General features: G+C 38.0%; 1 protein-coding gene across 1 annotated transcript; it reads left to right on the top strand.

Annotated features, from left to right (window-relative positions):
• The first annotated feature begins 781 nt into the window (after nt 1-781).
• sfxn5a (sideroflexin 5a) lies at nt 782-23,131 on the top strand. The gene is made up of 14 exons (XM_062439913.1): nt 782-927; nt 3,433-3,501; nt 5,652-5,729; nt 6,098-6,124; nt 8,607-8,661; nt 9,254-9,279; nt 9,445-9,498; nt 10,175-10,231; nt 10,342-10,407; nt 11,496-11,586; nt 15,420-15,535; nt 15,748-15,833; nt 20,539-20,656; nt 22,098-23,131. Exons 1-14 carry the CDS (start codon nt 880-882, stop codon nt 22,173-22,175), a joined length of 969 nt encoding a protein of 322 aa, XP_062295897.1. The 5' UTR covers nt 782-879; the 3' UTR covers nt 22,176-23,131.
• The last annotated feature ends 1,058 nt before the right edge of the window (nt 23,132-24,189 follow it).

The raw sequence follows: 24,189 nt of genomic DNA, 5'->3' as shown, positions 1-24,189 counted from the left end.
GAAACTAATAATATCACAAGCAGGGCTGAAATGCTGAGGTGTGACTCACCCATACTCTCTAAAAAAAAAACTCCTAAAAAAACCCACACACAGTCCTTTATTTACTGAAATATGTTCCACATGTGAAATGGTTCTCCATGTGATATGTGAAATGCATTTGACATAATATGATAACTACTGGAATCAGTCTAAAAGAACTTCCCTCCAAATGTAAGTGTTTCATTTTATATTTCCCTCCATCACCAGAAAACTGTCCCTGTTTACAAGTGCGTCACTACATCACTGCTGCTATTTGATTTTTTATTTTTTGACCTACGGTGTAATAAAGCACAACAGCTCTGCAGTGAGTGATGATCATCTGACATTTATGTTATGAGACTGGAGGGGAGAGGTGTTTATTGTACTGTGGTCATTTTATAGGCTGTAGTTTGGAAACATGATTTAATGTTGAAGCTACAGTGTTCACCTCCTGCAGACTTTACTGTGAATGATTTTAATTGGAAACCACCACTAGGGGGCTATGTTATCCTCTCTAAACTCAAACAGCTTCCTTCAATGCTCCTACCATTAACATTAAGACTCTTTAATGTCTCTTTTTTTAATAGTTACACAACAAACTGATGCACCTTCACCTCCTTTTTTTGATAAAATGCAAACAATGCATGTCTTCCTGGGAAATGTAGTCAACTCTCCAATGCTTCAAGCCACATCCTGTTTGTCCAAAGCAGCCTGGAACAACTACATTACCCTTGATGCACCGCGGCTACTAAACAGCTGAGTATTGACCGCGCAGCTCTGCAGCTGCAGCGTCGTGAACTGTTTGTAAACATTGTTTTATACTCGATACAATCTGCAGGACTTGTGTGTTTGTGCAGCAGCATGTCTGAGTATCCGACCTTCCAGTATGGCAAGTCACGTTTCGATCAGGTACTTTTCATTTTAACACGACTCAAGTCTAAAACAGGAACTTCTCTTCATACATGTGCACAGGCAGCTGTAGACAAATTATCTGTGAAGCTGATAAAGTTGTGACAAGTTGGCTGCTACCGTCTGTTTTAGTTCACAACAAGCTGCAGCTGAGATACTGACACTGAATAAGAGTTAAACTCATTTTTAGTGGAAGAGTTTGTCTCTGAATTAAAGAACCTGCATGATAAAAAAAAAAACTACTGAAGTGAAAGTACAAACTGATTAGCAGCTTGTTGTAAAGTATTACAGTAAAAGTACTGCAGTATTATGAGTGATGTAGTATGCAGTATTACAGTAAAAGTACTGCAGTATTATGAGTGATGTAGTATGCAGTATTACAGTAAAAGTACTGCAGTATTATGAGCGATGCAGTATTACAGTAAAAGTACTGCAGTATTATGAGCGATGTAGTATTACAGTAAAAGTACTGCAGTATTATGAGTGATGCAGTATGCAGTATTACAGTAAAAGTACTGCAGTATTATGAGTGATGTAGTATGCAGTATTACAGTAAAAGTACTGCAGTATTATGAGTGATGTAGTATGCAGTATTACAGTAAAAGTAGTGGTTTGGTCCTCTGACTGATATATTATTATTATGACATCATTAGATTATTAATAGTGAAGCATCAGTGTTAGAGCAGCATGTTACTGTTGTAGCTGCTGGAGGTGGAGCTAGTTTACACTACTTTATATACAGTTAGCTAGTTTAGTCCAGTGGTTCTAAACCTAGGGGTGGGGCCCCTCCAAAGGGCCATCAGTTAAATGTGAGGGGTGGTTAGATGATTAATGGGAGAGGAAAGTCTTATTTTTATCTTATTTGTGTTAAAATATAGGATCATTTGAACATTTATTGAAATGAAACCATGTGAAAAGTTTAGAGGGAAACCTCACTATTTGGTGGAGCTGTTAACAACTCATAGACATCTGAAATGTGAGCCGACTACGCACTGCTTTTTGGAAACCAATGAGAAATATTCAATTAAACTATAAGTACCTCAAAACCGTACTTAAGTGCAGTACTTGAGTAATTTTACTTAGTTATTTTCGACCACTGCTTAAAAAAAAGGATCTAAATAATACTTTCACCACTGCTGACATCTGAAAGCTTAAAGGATGGGTTCACAGTTTTTCAAGTCTGTCTTAAAACAACAGTCATTTGTCCATACTCATACAAGTTTCACATACTCTTTTAAATGCATTTTTGCATGAAATGACTGTGTGAACATACTGTGGATTTTGGTCCCCGTCACATACAGTAAAAGCACATTTGAAGGAGATCTTTTAATAGTCAGTATAAACAGGAGGAATGATCACAGCAAGGAAAACCTCTTTCACTGCTCATATGTTCACCTGACTGATGTTTTAAGACAGAATTGAACAATTGTGAAACTATCCTTTAACTTTGCAGAATAATTCTTGTCAATGTGTAAATTAGATGATTATCAAGACACATTATCAGGTTAATATAGTGGTGTTTAGACTAGGCTCATATTTTCAAAACATGGAACAAAGTTAGGGAGGATAGAGTCAATAATTAATTAGGTATTAGACCAAAAATAACACATATGAGAACAGTTTCAGCACTTAAACCACAAAAGGTACAATTTATCATCAATATCACATTTAAAATGAGTCATATCAGCAGTTTGAGTGACACATATGAAGCTGCTCTTAGAGAGGAGGTAAGACCACTCTCACCAGTGTCAGCTCAAACTGGTCAAACTGGAGAGTGGCACTCATAAATACATAATTAATTCTAGATTTAAAAAAACTATTAGCCCACTCTATGTTTTTACCCACCATCCATATGTTCAGGAAGTCACACGGTGCAGCAGTGAGTCAGATACCAGATTTTCATCCAAATTAGCAGTTAGTGTAATTAAACCCGAGTTGGGGAGGAATGTGTGGTTTTCAAACCGGCATGCTGTGTATCCGAAACTCTACCTTATGCTCAGTTATGAATAAATGATCGAGAAGGTATTTCTGGCACAGTCATTATAGAAGTTAATTGCAAATGGTTTGAGTGGATTTGGGCCCCTAAAAGACGCTAGATAGGAAACAGTTTGCAGGATGTATTAATGAGGAGGCTCCACCTGGTGTGTTAAAACAGCTGGCACGCTGTAATATCGCTGTTTACTGGGCGACAGCTGGAATATCTCCGACTCTCGCTCAAAGAAAACAATCCAGAATCTGATTTGGCTGCTGACATTTTAGCAAAAAATGTAATTTATTCATCCATTAAAATAGCATTTTCTAAAAGTTTCTGAGCACATCTATTTCTAGTGATTACACGTAAGCAAATTAAAAGCTCTTCAGAACCTGCGGTGCATCTGATATCTGATCTTTATGCTTCATTAATAAGTTTAGATGAGAAATAAATGTTTCAAATGAAATGTTTTAGTAAGACTCTCATTTTTGTTCAATGTGGCTTTTATGTTAATGTTTCTCTTTTTCTCTCAGAACACTTTTTTTGGTCGGTTCAGACACTTCCTGGATGTGATTGACCCCAGCACCCTCTTCGTGACAGAGGTACACAATAATGCATAGATTCAGCTCAATTAAAATACACTGAAAATACACCTCGAATACATATTTAGCCAAGATGTTGCTTAGTTTTTACATGACGTTCTTCATGACGTTAATCAATCTTTTTTGAATTAAAAAGTAGAGAAGCAGAATTACAATTTACAGCCAAGAACTATAAAGTATCAGTGCTAGAAGTATGAGAAAAAGGTGAAAAACAGGATTTATCCATATATGAATTATAAGCTCAGGCTTAATACACACAATTATTGCAAATCAGCTTTTAAAGAGTTGCAAGCAGAGTGTGAAGTGAGCAATCTGTATCAATGAAAGATACAGAGCTGGTAAAGAATCGACATTAAAACTATCTCTGTAATTATGAGGTTTGGAAAAATGATAAAGTAACTGTTTTCAGATGTTCTTATGATCAATCTGGTTGATTTGGAAATGTGTGTACAAAGCTCACATTCATGTCAGATGAAAGACTCTTCACAGTGTGAGAGGCCACGGCTGCATCTGAGTCACACTTTTAAAAGGGCAATATGTAACTTTTCCATATTAAAATGTCTAAAACCTGTGTTATGTATGTTGATGAGGTGTGTACTTCCATTATCCCAAATGTTTTCAACATGTTCAAACCCAGAAAAATCCATAATATTAATCAAGGTAACGACCTGTTTCATTTGATCGCTTATCAATGGTGTCATCAACTTTAAGCAACATTTTTATGGTGCACTTTTTAGATCTTGGTTGTTTTTCACTATATCTTTGTAACAGGATGAAGGAGTTTAGTCATCGGATGTCTGGATCTCAACTTATCAGAGAAACAAGCTGAGCGAAATGTTAGCGGCAGCTCGACTCACAGCCCCTCTGAACATCCTGTGTCCACTGAACAGCGAATAGGAGAAACACTGATTTATAACATGAAACTGCTTTTTTTAGTGTTTTGACCGCTCTGTTCATAATTCGGCTAAAAACGTTTAAAAAACCTCCTGAACGATGAACCCTGACGGAATCCTAACCAGGAGAAGCTGATTGCCATGACAACAATAGTGTTTGTCTAACAATGAAGACAACAACTCCCATGATCCCACGCTACTTAACGACATCATCAAACTCCGTCTTTTGTTATTTGTTCTGATTACGAGACCCCCTAGTGGCAGAAAATTACACACCGAGCAGCACACATCACATGAAACAACACAGAGCCCAAACATTTAAAACCATTTAACATTGATCATTTATTAACATACTTGGGGGTTCCTTATGCCATTTTCTTTAAAAGCTAGGCTGCCGTGCTCCTCCTAACATTTCCCAGGTCTTTGGTGTGTTGTGGTAATTCTGCTCATGGAGTCATCAGTGCTCTGCTGCTCTGGGTAATGAAGCTGTTAGCGAGCTCTTTGGTGACAGTAATAGCGGCAGTAGCTCCTGGGATGTGAGGAGGTGTGGACATGTGGGGCAGCTGTGAGGTGTGGAGAGTGTGCACAGCCTCACACACATGCACACACACACACACACACACTTGCACCCTACTGGGCCAGGCATAGCCTCAACTTGCCCCTAATGATGAGTGGAACAGGGGACGGTCTGGATTTGGCGTACGATCACACACACACACACACACACACACACACACACACACACACACACACACACACACACACACACACACACACACACACACACACACACACACACAGGAGCTTATATGCACACCCACATAAATGCAGATAAAGGAACAAGCGCACACACACACACACACACACACACACACTCACACACACACACACACTCACACACACACACACACACACACACACACACACACACACACACACACACACTCACACACACACACACACTCACACACACACACACACACAGATGGCAAGCTAATTAGAACAAATCGAGCCACATGACCTCGTATTTTGCTCAGCATTAGACACTGATCACACCACAGAAAACGCTGTTCATTACCTTTTAGGAAACTAATTTGTCAACCGAAAATCAGCATGAAAGTTTGAGTGAAACACAGTTATCACACGTCGAGACATATGGCGTACATACAGAAAAAAAATAGCAGTCTTGGGAAACTTCTTTGACTTGACATTACATTGTACCCACTCTTTTTTTTTTTTGCCCCCCTCTCAAATCAGAAACGGCTCCAGGAGTGTGTAGAGCTGCTTGACCGTTTCAAGCAAGGAACTCTGCCTCCAGAAGTCACACATGCTCAGGTAAAGACACAAAAACATCTTCTTTTAGGAGCAATGGAGTGGGTAAAAATATTGTTTTCTTTAAGTCGCTTTTGATGAGTGTTGTAAGAAGGCACACTGTGGTGTGTTCTGGCTAGACAGAACCAGGTGTGTGTGAAGCATTTACAAGTCAGAAAAGCAAGCTACAGGTTTAAAAAATAGCCAAAAAAGGCTTAAATACACATTTAAATGCTCTCTTTTTGACAGATCTACTTTAGATGTCCAGTGTGCTGCACTTAAATTCCAATATTACAAATATAACACACAGGAAATCAGCTGACTAGACTACTTTCCACTACTGACAAATGAATGTTTTTCTCATTGAAGATATGCTTTATTTATCTTTACAGCTATGGAAGGCTCAGAAAATAAAGCAGGTAAGATTTTTCTTTGTTTCATTGACTCTCTCTGACTCTCTGACTCTCTCTGACTCTCTCAATCACTAACACATAAAGATAGCAATCGTAAACTATCTTTATCACCTCTGTTTGTTGTCATATGGTGTCGTGGATTAGCAAACAAAACTGACACCATTCTTTGCACTTCAGCTCAACACTTACCTGTTTACACAGCAAATACAGCTGAGAAGACAAAAGTATGTGTTTAAGTTAAAAAAGCATCAACATTAACTGTATTAAAATGACACAAACAGCGAAGCAGGTGAGTGATATAAACTCCCGGTGCCAATTAGCAGCATGTGTCAGCTTGGAAAGGTGGCTGACAGTCGATGAACTGCAGGTTCACTCGGTTAAAGCGACAGAGAAATCATTTACTGTAATATGTGAAATCGTGAAGATATCTGGCAAAAACAGAGAAAGCAACTTTGACAATTGTGTGCTCGCTAACAGACGCTTAAAGGGGACGTTTGCAAGATGGCTCCAAATTACAGCTTCAAAAATAACCATAGAGTTGGATCTCTGTCACGGTGGACTATAAATACGACACACCTTAGAGTTCTGTTTGGCTGGTGTGTATCACTCGTCTCAATAAACCTTTTTAGTTATTTTAAATAATTTATTAATTTGAATCTATTCAGGAGAGAAATCTCTCGTAACAGAGTGAAATTTAGCTCTCTGTGTGCAAATGTTATCTCATATTTTCTTAAATGTATCAGCTACTTATTGAAAATGTTCAGGTAACATGATGTAATGAGTAATCGCTCACTTTTTCCCACTTTTCCACTTTTTGTAAAAACTCAGAATCTCTGTTTTGTTCAGATTGCATCCAACACTAAACTCAAATGCATCTGAGATAGATGGGTAGATCTTTATTGTCATTGCAAGTATACAATGAAACTTATTTGGTATGAGCAGTCCTATTGCAGCATAACAATGAAAAATATACACATAACACTAGTACACACACGCATGAGCCTAAACACATCTCACCCATACCCATAAAATGATTATTTGATTACAAGCTCTGTATAATTACAGATATAAATGCATCCAAAAACACATTGAAGAAGCATTGTGAGCTGATTGTTTAAACCACATTTAGGGTTAGTCTGGGATGCTGTCTAATCAACAACTTCATTGAGAATTTGGAGTCAATACATGAAGTAAATTGACTCCCTGACTGTGGAGATGTCGATCTGTCTGTCAGCTGGTTTCATTCATGCTTCCCAGACGATGTATCACATAGAGATCAACATCGATATTGCAACAGTATAGTAGGGATGACTATTGGTGCTTTTACAAAATATATAATCATCAGTAATGTGGGTATAATGACAATGTGGGTAAAGGCAAATAATATAGCAGCTAGAACAGTCTGCTAGGTTCTGAAAATGACTTCACTTTCCCATAATGCAGCCTTTAAAACCACAGTATCTAATCTCATATCATGATATCCATATAAAATCAGTATATTGCCCGAGCCGTTATCCAATAACTTTGGTGATCCTCTAATGTTACCCTGTGAGCCACCGTGATGTTAACATTTATGGTTTTGAGTGAAATGACTCCACCATATCTGGATGGATTGCCTTAAAATGAGTTACAGATATTTATGTCCCTCTCATGCTGTAACGTTTTCTCTAGCGCCATCATCAGGTTTATGATATGTATTGTTTGACATCAAAATGGTAAATCCAGCCAGTGCAGACTGTCTTTTAAATAGATCAACACACAACTTGAATGTACTCCAGATCCAGATTCAACACATTAGGTTTTCAGTGAGGCTAATGGTAGCTACCAACTGCTACACATGTTAATTGATCTTCAAAGTTGTCGACTATTTTACTAAGACTTGTGTATATCCTATGAGGGAAACTCCATGTATGCTGACAATGCCCTCATGCGTGTTCCTTCACAAGTTCAAGAGTGGCTGCGTGAGCGTCAGGTAGAAGCAACATGCCTTCCCTTCTTCTCCAAATAGAAGATCTTATCACCACAGACGCAGAAGGGGAAACAGATTTCTATCTGTCTTATCTCATCATGGAGAGGATACTGCGTTAACAGAAAGCTGTTGTCTTTGGTGCATACGTAACAGAAGACATTTGTTTAGCTAATATTAAAAGAATCATAAACTTAGGCACCTTTACTTGACTATGAAAGTGCTCTGTTGTATAAAAAAAGAGGTTAAAATAAGTTATACAACCTGTCAGACTTTCATCAGTGCTTATACAGTAGATTGAGAGTTTTGGGAGTACAACCAATTAGGCAATCAACTCTGTTAATAGTCGTTTTAGTCTGTTTAGTCAATATCTAACCTTGTTTTTAGAGGTTTAACTCTATTCAAGTTGATGTTAATACATTTTTAATAGCACTGAATCTACTAATTAACTTTAAACTGAACAAGCCCAGATCACTCTGCACTCATTACAGTCTGATTCTAATCATTACGCTCTTATTACAGGCCATCGTCCACCCTGACACGGGGGAGAAGATCTTCATGCCCTTTCGGATGTCAGGTACAGTGTCTTGGTGTGGAAGCTTTGGGGTCGGGGGGAGGGGGGGTTGTTCTCGGGGCTTGTCACATGGTCCAACATGGAGGCGTCGTCGTTCACCCTGGGAACTGTCACGGCTCAACGGGGCTCTTCGGGTTGTCTCAGGCCTGGAAAAGGTCACACTCAGCTGGATGCTGATTAAAGGCTCGCTCCCACAGTGACGGAGAGGTTTTTGAGGCGTCGGAAGAAGCAAACATAAGTATTTTGGTCCAGTCTCAAAGCACCTTTTTTTTTCAAATTCACTTTGAAGTGTCAGGGGGAGGGTTAAAGAGAGAGTGAACGAGGGAGGAAAAGACAGCAGTCATTAATATGTAAGGCCCAACATACTTCTAACATATTCCTACTGCTCTTTGTAACCTGGACGGAGTAACACACAAGTTAAGACAAACAGAGCTGATGGGTTTCTGAGGGACTTGTAGAAATCTGGACGGGAGAAGCAATGAAGAAGAAAATCACTTAACGCTGATTTGAAATAATAACAATTACAAGTTGAACTATTACAAATATCAGATGAACCTAAAAGCATACGATGGTGATCAACTTTTGTCTCTTTTAGGTTTTATCCCATTTGGCACACCTGTGGTAAGACTTATTTATGGACATTTAAACAATGCAAAGTCACTCATTTAATCAGTCCAAATTCATATCAAAGCTACAAAGATGTTTGTTGTCATATTGCACAACATAAACTGTACGATGACATAAATATTTCACTTAAAAACCAAAACTTTTTTTATCTTTTCGTAGGTTGTTGGTCTCCTTCTCCCAAATCAAACCTTGATGTCGACTGTCTTCTGGCAGGTACATACCAACTTTTTGACCAGTAATACTATCAAATAACCAATTTTCATCTAATTTATTTCTTTTTAAGGACAACACACATTAATCAATACTTATGTGAATGTACCAGCGTTAGCCAGACTGATCATTTTTTAACAGCAATTCTTTGGTAAGATGTTCTGAAACCAAAACATATGACAAAAAGATGCCAAAGTGACAAATGTGGCAATGAAACTGCAATAAAAAGCAACTTTCATCCACCTGACAACAATGTTCAACACACTAATTATAATACATGCTGTATATTGATATTAGAAAATTAAGTTTTCATTAAAAAGATGCTACTGGTGGGAGACTAATACAGTTATGTTATGAATCACAGGCTCATTTCTGTGATTAAAATGTGAAACTAAACTCCACTCAAAACTTTATTCACTAACTTTTCTGGAGCTTTCAACTGTTTCATTTGTTGAAGAAAGCCATGCATTAAAAATCTAGTAAGTGATCAATGAATTTACAGATGTGTGTCAAGAATGAATCTTAATGGTCTCATTTGTGGGTCAGAAACAGATAACAGTCTATAAAATCCTAAATGTGCCACCTGCCATCACACACTGATAAACCTCTTTACAGGCGTATAAGCACATTTATTAATGAGCCCCTCTACTTTCCTCTCTCTCTCTCTCTCTTCTCTCAGTGGTTAAACCAGAGTCACAACGCTTGTGTTAACTTCAGCAACCGCAACGCCTCCAAGGTACTTAATCTGAAATAAAATGATCCAATCCAATTCTGACAAATGCTGAATAGATGCATATGAGCTCCTTTAGTATTATAATCCACACTTCTTTATTTTTTGCACTTTAGCCAGCTCCAGTGTCCAAATTCTTCCAGGGATACCTCGGAGCGGTGACCAGTGCAGTCTCAATTGCGGTGAGTTCCCATAATGCCGACTGAACTGCTTCCTCTTGTCTCTGACTGACTATAGGCCCTGAGATTTAAAAGATTTTATGTTATCAACGTGCAATAACTGAGCCACTTATTGATCTGTTATGTCTTTAAAACTGGGCATTTAACAATATATCACTCTGGTAGTGGAGTTTTGTCTACTGCAATTAGAGCTGGAGGTTTCTCCCCACATAATAGTCTGCACAACCTGCAATCAAGCTGTAGTATTTTGCAGACTCACTCGTTGCCACCCTGTTAATCCAATAAAAATGTTATTGATCTGGGCTTCAGTGGCAATTTTGGAGGTTTTAATATTGCTTGGGAAATCCATTTCTAGGTGAAACACCAATTATTTTTAATTGATTTGACAAGAACGTTGTCAAATATAAAGAAGTAGAATCCAAGCATGAACCTTTTAATATCATTTGTTAAATTACCTGCATCAGTTCAACTTTTTTTTTCTTAAATTTATATCATCAAAGACTTAAATGTCAAGAGGTATAATACAAGTTGGCACACCTGCCTGACACAGCCTTAGTGTGGACACGGGGCTCAAACCGAGCCAATTACTGGTCCCGCTGGGCGCTCATCCGGCTGCTGCCCTCAGGCTTGACAACGACAACAAGCACAGAAAAAAAAAATCGCGGGGTGTCTGGAGGGCGGAACGACAGGCCAGGAGGGGGGCACGAGCTCTCCAATTAAACGACCCGCTCTGGTGACGAACCCCTGCCGGGCTGAGGAGAGCCGGCGGCTGGAGTGGAGAGTGGTGGCGTGTTATCGGAGAGCACATTTTGACTTTGGCTCTCAAGTGTATTAAAATACAGCAAAGTCACATTATTTAATTGGTTATGCACAGTGCTGTAAAAAAAAAAAAAAATGTCACTCTTCTGCAAATCAAACCATTTGTGACATTTGAAGTTTAAAAGGATGTTTCACTGCACTGTGCAGGACAGAAAAAAACTGTTTATTAAAATGTTTATTCCAAATATTCACTGTTTGCATCACCTAGATTTTGAAATAGACTCAGTGACAGATTTGTTTGTACTATTTTGTTTGTCTGGTTTTCCCCTCAGGTCGGGCTCAATGTGTTAATCCAGAAAGCCAGCAGCTTCAGCCCAACCACCAGGCTTTTGGTGCAGAGGTTCATCCCCTTCCCAGCAGTGGGTATGTTTGAAAAGCTCCGACAAACACTACATGGCTCTGTTTTTGAGGTTGTTATCAACCTGCAAAGAAATGATATACTAAAGCTCAAACTGCATTAGCTAAAGTAAGAATGCTTATAGATAGCAAGTGAACTATTAGATGTTGATGTTTAATGCATTATTTAAAATGACCATGCTTGCAGTATACAATAACAAGCTCATAGTCTGTATAATATTTGTCAAAACTATTTAAATTCAAAGTTCATTCACCATCTTTCAGCCAAGTTTAGATTGAGTTAAAATGATTTGGTGAGACCGTTTCTAGATTCAGGAGTGAAATTTCCCGCTCATTTTAATTAACCTTTAACCTTTCACTTACAATTAGCTTATTAGTAGGACATGATAATGTTAAGCAGACTATATTAATATTACATCAATCGAACTATCAATCAAATTATCAAACTATGTGAGACTTTGATCAGTAATATGAACTACAGTGTTGGTTGGACAAGTATCACAGTTTCATTATATTTCACAAACATTAGCAAGTAGAGTTAAACAAATATGACTGTTTTCTCTTCATGATTTACAAAATGTAAGAACATAATCCTACAAAAACAAAGAAACTGAGCATTAATCTGCAGACACAGTTCAACCTCGTCTGTTCATGCTGATAAATGTTGTGTCTATCTTTTTACATCCGCTCTGTGATCGTTGTAAATCTCTGTACGAGAGCCAAAAGCAGCCTGGCGACTCTCTTCCTGCTGCTCCTCTCAGTCCGTTTGCCTCTCTGCAGGGTGAGAGATGTGTTATGAGCTCGCTTTGTTAGACGTGCGTGTCGCCACAAAGCCGGTTTTCATGCCACTCTCCCTGCAAACACACAGTCACACCCAGGGGTATAGACCCATGTCCCAGAATGCCCCGGGCTGCTGGCTCATAATTAAATTGTTTGCCTTCCCCCCCTTTCCTTACCATGGCGGTTCTTCTAATTAAATCAACAGGTTTCTACAGCGCAGCCTTTGCCTGGTAATTGGCTGCTCGTTAGAACTCTGCTGCCGCAAACAAATTGGGTAATTACCCCTAAAGTGGCGTCTATGTCAAGGCCTCATTTACCTGATTTTCTGTTTGTTCATTGTTGTTGCTGTTGTTGTTTTGGTAAGCCCATATAAAAGGTAATTAAAATGGCTAATTGAAGCGAGCAAAAGCAAAGTGCTGTTTGAATTTTCACCCGCTTGATTCTGTTTGCTTACTTAAGGCTAGATTTATTTGTAATAACCTAATCAAGCAGCGGCCTGTCATTCAATTAGATTATGAAGACTTTAACTGGAGGGAGAAAGCCACGCCGCCAGGAAATTTGTGTGGATAATTAATTTGTTGTCTTTTGAAAATATTCATCATTATTCGTCATATTTAGGAATTAATTACGCAAAAAAGTTCTTGGATGCATTTCCGTGATTGTACCACTAGTTATTAGATGACAATTAGAATGCACATAAATGTAATTATTTCCAATAATTACAAATTATGATCACATATTTTAGCATTTAGCTGTACAGACATTAAATTCATCTATTTATAATTACTTTGATGCCTTTATTAATTTCATTTTAAACAGGTTTTTTTTGAAAATTTGATCTGTTTGCTGTAGTTTTTGTTATTCCTTGCCAAAATTCTGCTATCTGTCCCTCTATTAATTGGTCTGGAGAAAAAAAATCCCTTGTAGGTAAAAAGAGCTATTTACTCAGTCAATTGAATTCCCCTCACAAAGCGACCTGCCAGCCCTGCAGCCCTTAATAAAGATAACTCTGTATGCTGTTGTCTTAAATTAAAAAGGCTCGCGGCACCACCACTAAACTCTCTAAAATGAGTTTTTCTTATTCCTATTAGAGTCAAGGAGAAAGGTCTATCTATATTAACATACATTTGTGTTCATTTTGGCTTTCGTGAATAAATCACGGGGTAACAACACTGCTGCCAGTCGACCTATCAGTCATCTTGTCCGCTGCTGATTTGAGTGTTGCCCGTGTCAGCGGCGTGGATTTCAGTTTTGTGGATTATGACACAAATGACACAGCGATGATGTGCTACGTTCAGGTATCAGTGAGTAAAGCAAACATCTGTCAGAAGGACATTCAGTGGCCGTCAAATATGTGTAAATGCTTTAAATCACTTTACATTTGCAACAGTAAGTCTATTAATCGATTGCAATTATTTTAATGATCTATTTATCATTTTGAGTAATTTTTTAAGAAAAGAATGTGAATATTTTCTGATTTCTTTAGTTTTCTGTGACAGTAAACTGAAGATATTTAAGGACAGCTTTGGGAAAACAGTGATCAACATTTTTCAGCATTTTCTGACATTTTATGGCCCAAACAATGAATCAATTGATGGAGAAAATGATTCACAGATTAATCAATACTGAAAATAATCCTTAAATATAAGCCTTAAATCACTTTTCATTATTTTTTGCGACCAAATGTTTGTATTGAAAAAAACAAGATGAACAATCAGAAGAACAACTTATAAACAGACACAACAAAAGGAGATACACAAAGAATCATAATAACTGAGTAAATGAAATGTTCAGCAAAGATGAGGAGAAGAGGAAAAACAAAAAACAAACACCCTCCCTCCCCCAAATACAGTAACACACACACACTCACCGGGGAGGTACGCTGTTGGTTGCCAGCATTCAACACACATTCACACGTCCATGTACACACAAAGGCACACACAAAGACACACACAAAGGTACACACATACACACAGGGGGGAAATGAGCAGGTTTAACAAAAAACCTGAGGTGCATCAAAAGAGGAAGGAATCGACTTTTCATTATTAATGTTATAATAATGTCTTAAAAGATATAATTGTGTAGGGGAGGCAAAGACAAGAACAAAGATGATTTTTTAACAATTTAGTTTCCTCGTGATCCAAATATATGTCAAACAAAGCTGAGAGTTTTTAGGTAGCAGCTCTATGAGTCTGTTTGTGTGCATAGTGCTGCTTCGAGCTAATGTCAGTAAGCTAAGATGTTTACAGTGACAATATAAACATGCTGACATTTACTAATCAGCACTAAACTCAATTGTTTTATGGTTATTTGGTCGTAAACCAAAGTATAGGACAAAGTTCAATTCTGACCTGATTATTCTGGTAGATGAAAGGTTAAGGGATCAACAAAAATATTACAAAAGTCAACCTCATGGTAGCGCTAGAGGAAGAGTTAAAGCTTCACTAAAGTCCTCTAGGATTCATCCTCTGGGAGTCATGAACGTCGGCTCAGAATTTAACTGGAAACCATTCAGTAGTTGTTGACGTAACAGAATATTCATAAAGCCATGCAAGCTAGTGTGGCTAATAATATTTGATCCCATCATAGCAGGTTTGTTTACTTGAAGTCACAAAATAATGATTTCGTGATCACAAGAAAACAGCTTGTCCTGTTATTTTTGGGATCTCGGCATAACAAATAGTTGTTCTGTAAGCTGTCGAGCCCATTTTCTCTTGGCTAAAGAATAATTATTTCATCAGATCAAAATATTGCCAGAACGTTTTGTCTTGAGTTTTGAATAATTACTTCACAATTACCGCAAATGCAAAAAAAAAAAAGTGACGGCGAGATCATGAAATACTGTAATTACTTTGTGAAAAGTAATTAACTGCGTATTCCACATCCTCACCATAACTGCCACAGCACCCTTGAGCAAGGCACTAAACCCCCTCTCTGATCTCGCACCCCGGCCAGAGGGTGAAAACAATTTGCCCATTTGTGAATTAATAAAATATGTTGAATTCCTAGAGGTGAGAAAGTTCACTTTCAGCTTTATACATATTCTCACCTCTCCGCAGCGAGTGCAAATGTCTGCAACGTGGTGCTCATGAGACACTCGGAGCTGTCGGAGGGCATCAGCGTGCTCGACGACAACGGGAACGTGGTGGGAACGTCCAAAGTGGCTGCCAGGCATGTATGTCGCTTAGCTCTGAACACTTTAATGTCTGGTGTAAATTCATCATGTGCTGTTTAGTTGTTAATCTGTTAGAATTGTAATGTGTGAAAATGCAGCTTAGCTTTAATTATACATAATGAGTTCAATATGAAGATGAAATTAGTCAGTTTATTCCTGCATGAAAAGAGAAATCTTTTGAAAATGTAATTATTTTGTTTTTTTTATGACAGGCACTTGTGGAGACGGCACTGACCAGAGTGGTGCTGCCCATGCCAATCCTGGTGCTGCCTCCCATCATCATGGCTGCACTGGAAAAGTAAGAAATACTCACAAACTGAATGAGCTTATTTAGTTTTTACATAGAAACAATATTAGAGTCAAACTGATAATTTAGCTGGAGCCATATATTGACTGTTATTAGATTATCAATGTATATTTCAGCTGAAAATCCAGAATAGAAATGCTACAACATATGTTTGAAGTCATTTAGAAACAGTCAGAGCATCAACAAGATTATTTTCTAACTCTAAATCACTTTAAAAAAAAACTTCTAACACTGTCAGAAATATGAATAGATAGAGATATATAAAATCCAATATAGGTCAGGCTATAAACAATAAGCAAAATCTGACACTAACACTCTTGATGAGCTCTTTGGAGGTGATAAAGCTTTAGTGATGGAAGGTAACCCCAGTTTAACCTCAGTGAAATAACCTTTACTACTATTTCCTGATAGTTCAGCCTAGATTTTAAAGCTGGTTTTAACATATTTTTTGTTTCTTTGATTTGGTGTCACTGCAAAATACAAAGACAACGCAGGATGTCTAGTTTCCCTCCTGAAATGTTAAGCCATCTACTTTTCAGTGGAGTTTTCTGCTGATAGAGTTTCTGTAGGTGGCGCCCTTTTTGTTTATCCATTCAGATAAAAAATGAATTATTGCTTTCGTGGCAGCAATAAAAGTGGTATAAAACAAGTTAGAGTAATTAAAAAAAATGAAAATGACTTCTAATTAATACATGAATAATAAAACTTATAGTATTTAAGAACCTCGGCTTCCTTCATCGTTGCCATTTCTATTGTTTAATAAGCTCACAGAGTCAATGAACCTTTCCCAGCGCTGAGATTCAGTGTTGTGTGATATGACTGTAATGATGTCTTAATGATGCAACATGTTTATATGGACGTCTTGTGATCGATGGCCTGGCAGTGCCTGCGGTGCGTCAAGGAATGCAGCCATCTTTGTAAATCCTTGACAGCACTTGTCCCGACCGCTCCGAGCAGGCGGGCTCAGGCAGCGCAGGCCGGCTGCCCAGGTGTGTTTGGGATTCCTGGCAGCTGAATGACTGAACGGGGGCGGGGAGGGGGGGAGGGAGGGAGGAGGAGAAAGAAGCAATGTGTGTGTGTGTGTGTGTGTGTGAGAGGGAGAGAGAAGAGGGTTGTGAGTTTGTGGCTGCAGGTGAGTAGTCCTCAACTATCCTCGATGTCAGCTCGCCTTCACTGGCTCTCAATGGAGCGAGAACAAGGGGACAGAGATGGCTGCCTGGTCGGCCCCTCAATGATGGATTACACTGCTGAGAGCTGGTTTAAGGGCAGTGACAGCAGGTTTCTAGCCTTCATGCGCTTTGGTTGGAAGTGAGAGGTTATAAACTCATAATTGTATTCAAGAGATCTATAGGTATTAGAATATATATCATGATATAGAACATTGAGAAAAATTAGGAAAGGTCTGTTTTTTTGTTTTTTTTTTGTCAAATTCAGCAAATTCAACACTACAATAATCACAATTAAGTCCTTAATCAGACCCCAGACAACATGTATAATACTGTAAATTCAGAAAAGTGTGGGGTCCTATTTATCTTTTACTGGAAGTACAAGCTGTTGCTCCCAAACTCCACCCACTAATCAAATACTTCTGTGTGCATCTAGGATTTTAATCTTTAGAGGTAGAGCTGTTATCACGTGTAGCCTGATAGGTATACCTGTGTGTGTGTGTGTGTGTGTGTGTGTGTGTGTGTGTGTGTGTGTGTGTGTGTGTGTGTGTGTGTGTGTGTGTGTGTGTGTGTGTGTGTGTGTGTGTGTGTGTAAAGCCTAACTAATATGACTGGATGAGTAAGGGGACAAAAGGCTGATCAACCATGAGCTCAGTTTAGATTGTAGTTGCTATTTCTTCCTTTTTTGTCTTATCAGAAAAACCCCAAAACACTCCAAGTTTTCCTGTGAACAAACAAATACTTAATGTGTATCAATTAAAGCCTAACAAATAATAAATGTGTCGAATGGTTTATCTTCCTCATAGCACATTTTAAATCCTGAGTTGTTAACATCCGTGTTTCCCAGCATTCAGTTTTCTTCGTCGTCACTTTTGCTGGCACATTACTGTCGGTGGTTTACTTCCCGTAACTTCGTGGTACACATTCAGCAGGAACATGTATCGTGTCGCCCTCTTGCAAATGCATAACATGCAAAAACAAAACTGTAACTCACTCAACAACATCGCTCCGTACTCCTATTAGTCCATAAACTCTGCGGGTCAACTTTAATGTTGATGCTCCGAACACGCTCTTCAACCACTGAAAAAGAACTCGTATCTAAAACAATCGTAACATTTGAATAACGTCTTTTTTCTCCATCTGACAAAAGATAAGATAAGATATTCCTTTATTAAAAAAAACACCTTCTGATTTTTGCACTTCATGTTTGAATCACCTCCTTCAGGAGCTGTTGGGTTGGTAAAGAAATGATTTACCTGGTTGATAGTTTAACTGTTATCATCTACATAACTCTGTATGTAAAGTATAAGGAGAAGAAAGCTCAACTAAAGCTTAAAAAATCACCATATTCAATACAGATATTCTATAGATTTCCACCTTTTATTGTTGTCAGAGGCTCACACAAGCTATTATGACCACTATTGCTCTTTGAATTTGAAGAATGAAGTGTTTTCTTTTGGCATATTGTTGTATTTGTGTTCAGCTCAACACAAGTCAGCAGTTATATTCTATCAATAGATTTATTCACGGTGACAATTCGGCTCAGTCACGTTGTCAGAGGTTCATGTGAACAGTTAAACAGCCATGTTGTTCAGTGTGTGAATACAGGTGCACACAAGTGTGTTATTACTTTTGTATAATATCACCTGATGTTAGATTTTTTTAAACTTGCATGTGCTTAAACCTCACAGCTCACACATCACATACCTCACAACTTTCTCCCATTGACTTTTCTCTTTGTAATGCAGTTCCCGCTAAGATGTGTATCTGCACATTTTTATTGTGTGTGTGTGTGTGTATGTGTGTGTGTGTGTGTAGCCTAATTAAACCATGGCAGCCATATGTGTTAATGAGCTCCCTCATTAGGCAGTAGCTCTCCTCGTTAGGGGGAGAGGCGTCGCTGGTGGAGGAGCGGCTCTTTCTCAAGCTCCCGCTGAGCTCGCTGTCCCACACACTGAAGAGGGGATTATCCTACAGAGGGCAGCGAGGAGGGAGGAGAAATATGGGCTGGAGACGAGAATATATATGTCTAGATATAGATCTGTAAAACCTCTTTAAAATGTCTCTCTTCAGATAGAAATGATGAGATGTGTTTTGTAAACTGATGCAGTGATGAGGGATTATACAGACTAAAGGGTTAAATCAATACACAACAAATGATAGTGTAACATTTAGTAGAAATGACAAGAAAAACAAAACTTCATGATCTTTCTTTTTAGGTAATGAAGCGAAAAAACACATGTTGAACTCTAAACTGGGATTTTAAGGACTTTTATAGTTTAAAATGGTTTTTAAATCCTTTACAGCTGATTCAAGTGTTGCTTATTGAGTGAAAGTTTGTCTTTAAAGAGAGCTCACTTGCTTTGAGACAGTGTCATAGTGCATTTCATTGGAAGTTGTCTTTTCCAATATATTTATATATATATATATATATTTTTTATTTTTTATTTTGCAACCTTCTCAAATTCTTTTCTAAAAACAAACCTTGAGCTGTTCCACATCTGAGGAATGTACCATTTCCACGACACCACGGGGCACCGTATGACTTTTTCTCACATTACCGGTGAATAATGTGGAGAAGACATTCTTAGCTTATGTCTGACGTATCATGTTGCTATGACATTTATTTCTGCAAAATCACCTCAAGCTAGAGAAATCCTCACTTTAAAGTGTCAATGACAATTTACTGACTATATATATATAGAGGCCAACCAAATCCAAATATAACAAATATGTCAGGCTATATGTTATTTTTTAATTATAGGCAACATTTTATGTATGTTTGATCCTTTTTCTTAGGATGTTTTTGAATTGTTTTTTTGTTTTTTTTGTCCTGTTTTAAAAAAGATTCATAGTTATTTATAATTATTAAATCCCCAGTGAAATTTACTGTGAACTGATGTCATTTAATATAATAAAGTTTATAGTTAAACGGTAATATATCATGCATTCATTACATATCTTTGTCACATGTGTTTGATAAGCACATTTGATGGATCATTGCAAAAAAAAAAGGTGTTTATGTATATATTCTGTAAATATATAAAATTATCAGCCACTACATAGATATCACATTTTTTTTAACTCACCAGTAGCGAAAAATCTGTGGGGCTCTTCTGGGGTGTTTTATTTTTCTGGACACACTTTACTCATATGCAACATGTTCTGCCAGTGACACACACACCTGACTTCTAAAACTATTTTTTGGCAAATTGAGCGTATTACCAGGGTTCACTTGTATTAATGGCATCTTAACACTGAAAAAAAAAATCTGCAGCCCCTGAAAGCCTTTGTTTTTTAAGCCGTTTGTCTGCCTTGATTAATGATCTTGAAAATTAGTGAGTCGTTGCCTATATGTGCAGCTCACCGTGAATTGAACTTTGAGATCCCACTGTTCCCTTCATCATGTCTAAATTTAATGTATGCTGTTGTGGATGATAAATCTCTTCTCCAGTGCCACCGCCAGTCACCTACGCTTTCAATTTAGTATAAATAATGACCGTATTTCTTTCTCCTCCTCGTCCCACCAGACTTCCTCTCCTGCAGAGACGGCGGAGGCTCGTCCTGCCCGTCCACAGCCTGGTGTGCCTCGCTGCCTTCGGTCTGGCGCTGCCTCTCGCCATCAGCCTCTTTCCACAGATGTCAGAGGTAATTCTTCTTAAAAACGTTCTCCTTCGATTCAGTAGACAGTCAATCGTGTTGATGATGAAGGAAAGTTCATTATAGCGACGCTGTATATTATAGTAACGCTCATTTCCTGCTTTTTGTGCAGCTATAATCGATTTTCTGATTCATTACAAACAGCTGTTGCTTTTTTTTGTCTTTGATAAAGTTGCCAGACACTAAAAAGCAAATGCAAAAGCTTTCATGAGCTTGGTAGAGGTTGAACTTTGAGGTGCCGATTAAATGAGTGTTGTGTTGTATCAGTTGGAATGAGGAGCAGCAATAATGACAACGATATTACATCTTAGTTTACCATCTTGGAATAAATTAATTGTGACACCCACTGTGATGGTGATAATTACAATGGTGACACTCAGAGAAGAATCAGTTCTTAAAATAACAATTTAAGTTGTTAAAGAGCTACTTCTGAGAATTGTTTGTTGTTGCTTCTTCGGCTCCTGAAGCTATTGAATATCTGCTTTGCTCTCAGGCCTGCCATGACTCAGTTCCAATGACTGATGCTGATGACCGACTGCTCCTGACCTCTTTAACGTTACCCATTGAGCTTCACAGAGCCGCCCTCTTTAATGAGGCGTTTCCCTCTGAGACTTAACCTGCCCTGTTAGGAGCTGCCCAGAGCCTCTATCGCCTTCATTCATTGCTGCTATCCAGGCTAGCAGGCTGAGATCTAACTTTAGCCTTCTCGCCTCGGTATTTGTCGTTCTACTCATTAAGTGTCTGTGGCATGATTTTGTTTTTCACTCCATCTCTCTCTCTCGCTCTCTTTGTCTCCTCTCTGCCAAGTGACTTTCTGACACAAGCCAACCAGTTCTGGCTTTAAAATGTTTAGGATTTAATTACCACTGGAAATAGCTCAGACAGCCATATGGCGGAAAACTTCAGACATATGTGCCGCCAACAGTCCTGTGAAAAGCTGCCTCCCGTTCCATGGAGGGGTCTGTTTTTCTCTCACATCTCCCTTTTGCACTTTTGCAAGGATAGCAGATGAAAAAAAAAAAACTCCCCAAAAAGAAACATGAATGCCCCGCTCCCCTGGAGCAATTTGTCCCACTTCCCCATTTCACACCTACCAAGATGTCTGATTAGGATTCTGCCTCCAACTCCGACAGCCATCTGTCTCTGGTTCAAATATTAGGAGATGCAAACCTCAAATTAGACTTTAATCTGCCAAATTGGCTCTTTTTACACATTAGCGGTAAATACAGAACATTTACAGCCTTTAACAATTATTTAGTTACAAATGAAACAGCTTCAAATCTTTAAGTGTCGGTTAATGTAATTAATTATGTATGCATGTAGGCTTCGGCATGCACGTACTGTATGTAAATGTGCTATATCTGTCAGCTGGTGCCAATATTTCTATTTGCTATTATTGACCTGTTTGTTCTGCTTTGATTTCTCACAGATCAGCGTGAATCAGCTAGAGCCGGAGATCGCCATGGCAACAGATTGTAAGATTGTGACATACAATAAAGGGCTTTAAATGATCTCTACTGCCCGACACATGAAGATGTGACCTGCTGCTCATCTCGGTTCAAGCCCTGTGAAGCTGCCAGAGAAAATGGATTATGGTAAATGTAGTAGTAGTAAATACACACGTTGAATGGATCTGAAGGTACTCATCATTAGCTCTGATCATGTGGTACGTCATTATCACCGCGGGAGAATATATTTTAGAAAAGGTTAAATGACAATTACTTTTTTAGAGTTTGATTCAATGATGTTAAATATTGGTTAGATTATCTTCAATCTGTCATCCAGTTGGCTGCAGAATCTTTTATTTTTGGTGAAAACAGGACTTTCAATTATTTCTCTAAATTAATTTTTGAAGCATGTGAACAAAATAATTTTCTATGACTTTGACTGTGGTGTTGGTCTGTCCAGGTCAAACACATTTCGAACTGGGGCTAATTATCCTCGGGTCTATTCATATTGCATCTGTCCCTCTCGGATCAAGCCTCTCTCACTTTTTTTATAAAAATGAATTAATGCACTGTGAGTTTACGTAGGATTTCTGGGGATCTATTTCAAATCAGGACCAACATTTGAGACCAATAAAAGGCCTAAACTGTGTTTTTAGGTCTAAATGATTGTAGTTGTTGTCTGAACTCCATGTATAAATACTGTGAATGAAATTGGGATAAATTACTAACATATATTTTAGTGAATGTTGATAATTTAAAGGAGCAGTGTGTAGGATTTAGTGGCATCTAGTGGTGAGATAACAGATTGCAACCAACTGAAAACACCTCCCATCCCCCTCCTCTTCCAAGCATTTAGGGGAAACTATGGCAGCAGCGAAACTTGTGAAAAAATGCGTAAGGCCCCTCTCTAGAATCGGTGTTTGTTTTGTCCCTTCAGGGCTACAGTAGAAACATGGCGGTGCAACATGGTGGTGTATGCGGAAGAGGATCTGCTCCTTAAGTAGATATAAAGTCTAATTTTTCTTATTTTCAGGTGATTTCTACAATAATTAAAACATTTATGAATATTATATTCAATTTCTGCCAAATCTGTTCCTCCTGATGATATAAATTCTACACACTGCACCTTTAATTCAGGGTTTTCCGTTTTGCTTGTGACATTAATATGAAGCAATATCTCCTTGTTACCTAATGTCATGTCTATAATGTAGGTTGTGAGCATTTCCATGAAAGAGTGATTTCCTCTCTCTTTGTTATGTCACAAGAAAAGAAGCAAAGATTGTAGTTTTTTTTTGTTTTTGTTTTAAAAAAAAAATCTTTTTCTTTACAACAATTGAATATTTCCTACCTGGGCAATCATCATGCAGCCCATTAAGTTTACCTCTGGTTGTAGGGGTCCTAACCCCTATACTGGAACCACTAATTTAACAAATGAAGGAATTATCACTTTACTATATTTTAAGAGCTTGTTAAACTAATCCTTATATTTAAACTAACAGTAACTTTGCACTTAAGATACACTGCTTGACTTTGTTATACTTCCTGATAAAATGAGAAATTCCATTCAGCGTTGTATTATGACTTTTTTTTTTAAAAATTACCATAATTGATTAGCTTCAAATCCCCGTACAGTATATGCTGCTATTGGCTGCTTCTAGTTGGAATCAAAGTTGAGTCGATGTTATGTGTTTTTTTCAAGTTTGGTGCCAAATGAAAAGATTCATCGTTTACAATATAATCCCAAAAAAAATGAAATATATTTGTGAAAAAAGAATATAAATAAATTTAGCAAGGATACTTTTAACCTGGAGTAAGTTGTATTTTGTTCATCTTCTGGAAGCACTACATAAAGAATCCTGCTCTGTCTTTCTGTTTGTATTTGCACTTGATTTATACACATTTTTTTTTATCCACATGAATTATCTTTTGTTGTGATCTGTGTGATTAGTATGTTTGCACGGTCGCCGCGGTAACGCAGCACGGTAGGCTGCGATTTGGTGTGATTTGACAAGAAGCCACACGCAGGTTCAGTGGAGGATGTTGGGTGAAAGTTGTGGCTGAAACAAATAAAAA

Source organism: Scomber scombrus, chromosome 19 (assembly GCF_963691925.1).
Source record: "Scomber scombrus chromosome 19, fScoSco1.1, whole genome shotgun sequence".
In the NCBI taxonomy this organism is placed as follows: Eukaryota; Metazoa; Chordata; class Actinopteri; order Scombriformes; family Scombridae; genus Scomber; species Scomber scombrus.
Note: the sequence above shows the minus strand (reverse complement) of the source record. Positions and strands in the feature narration are given on the sequence as shown.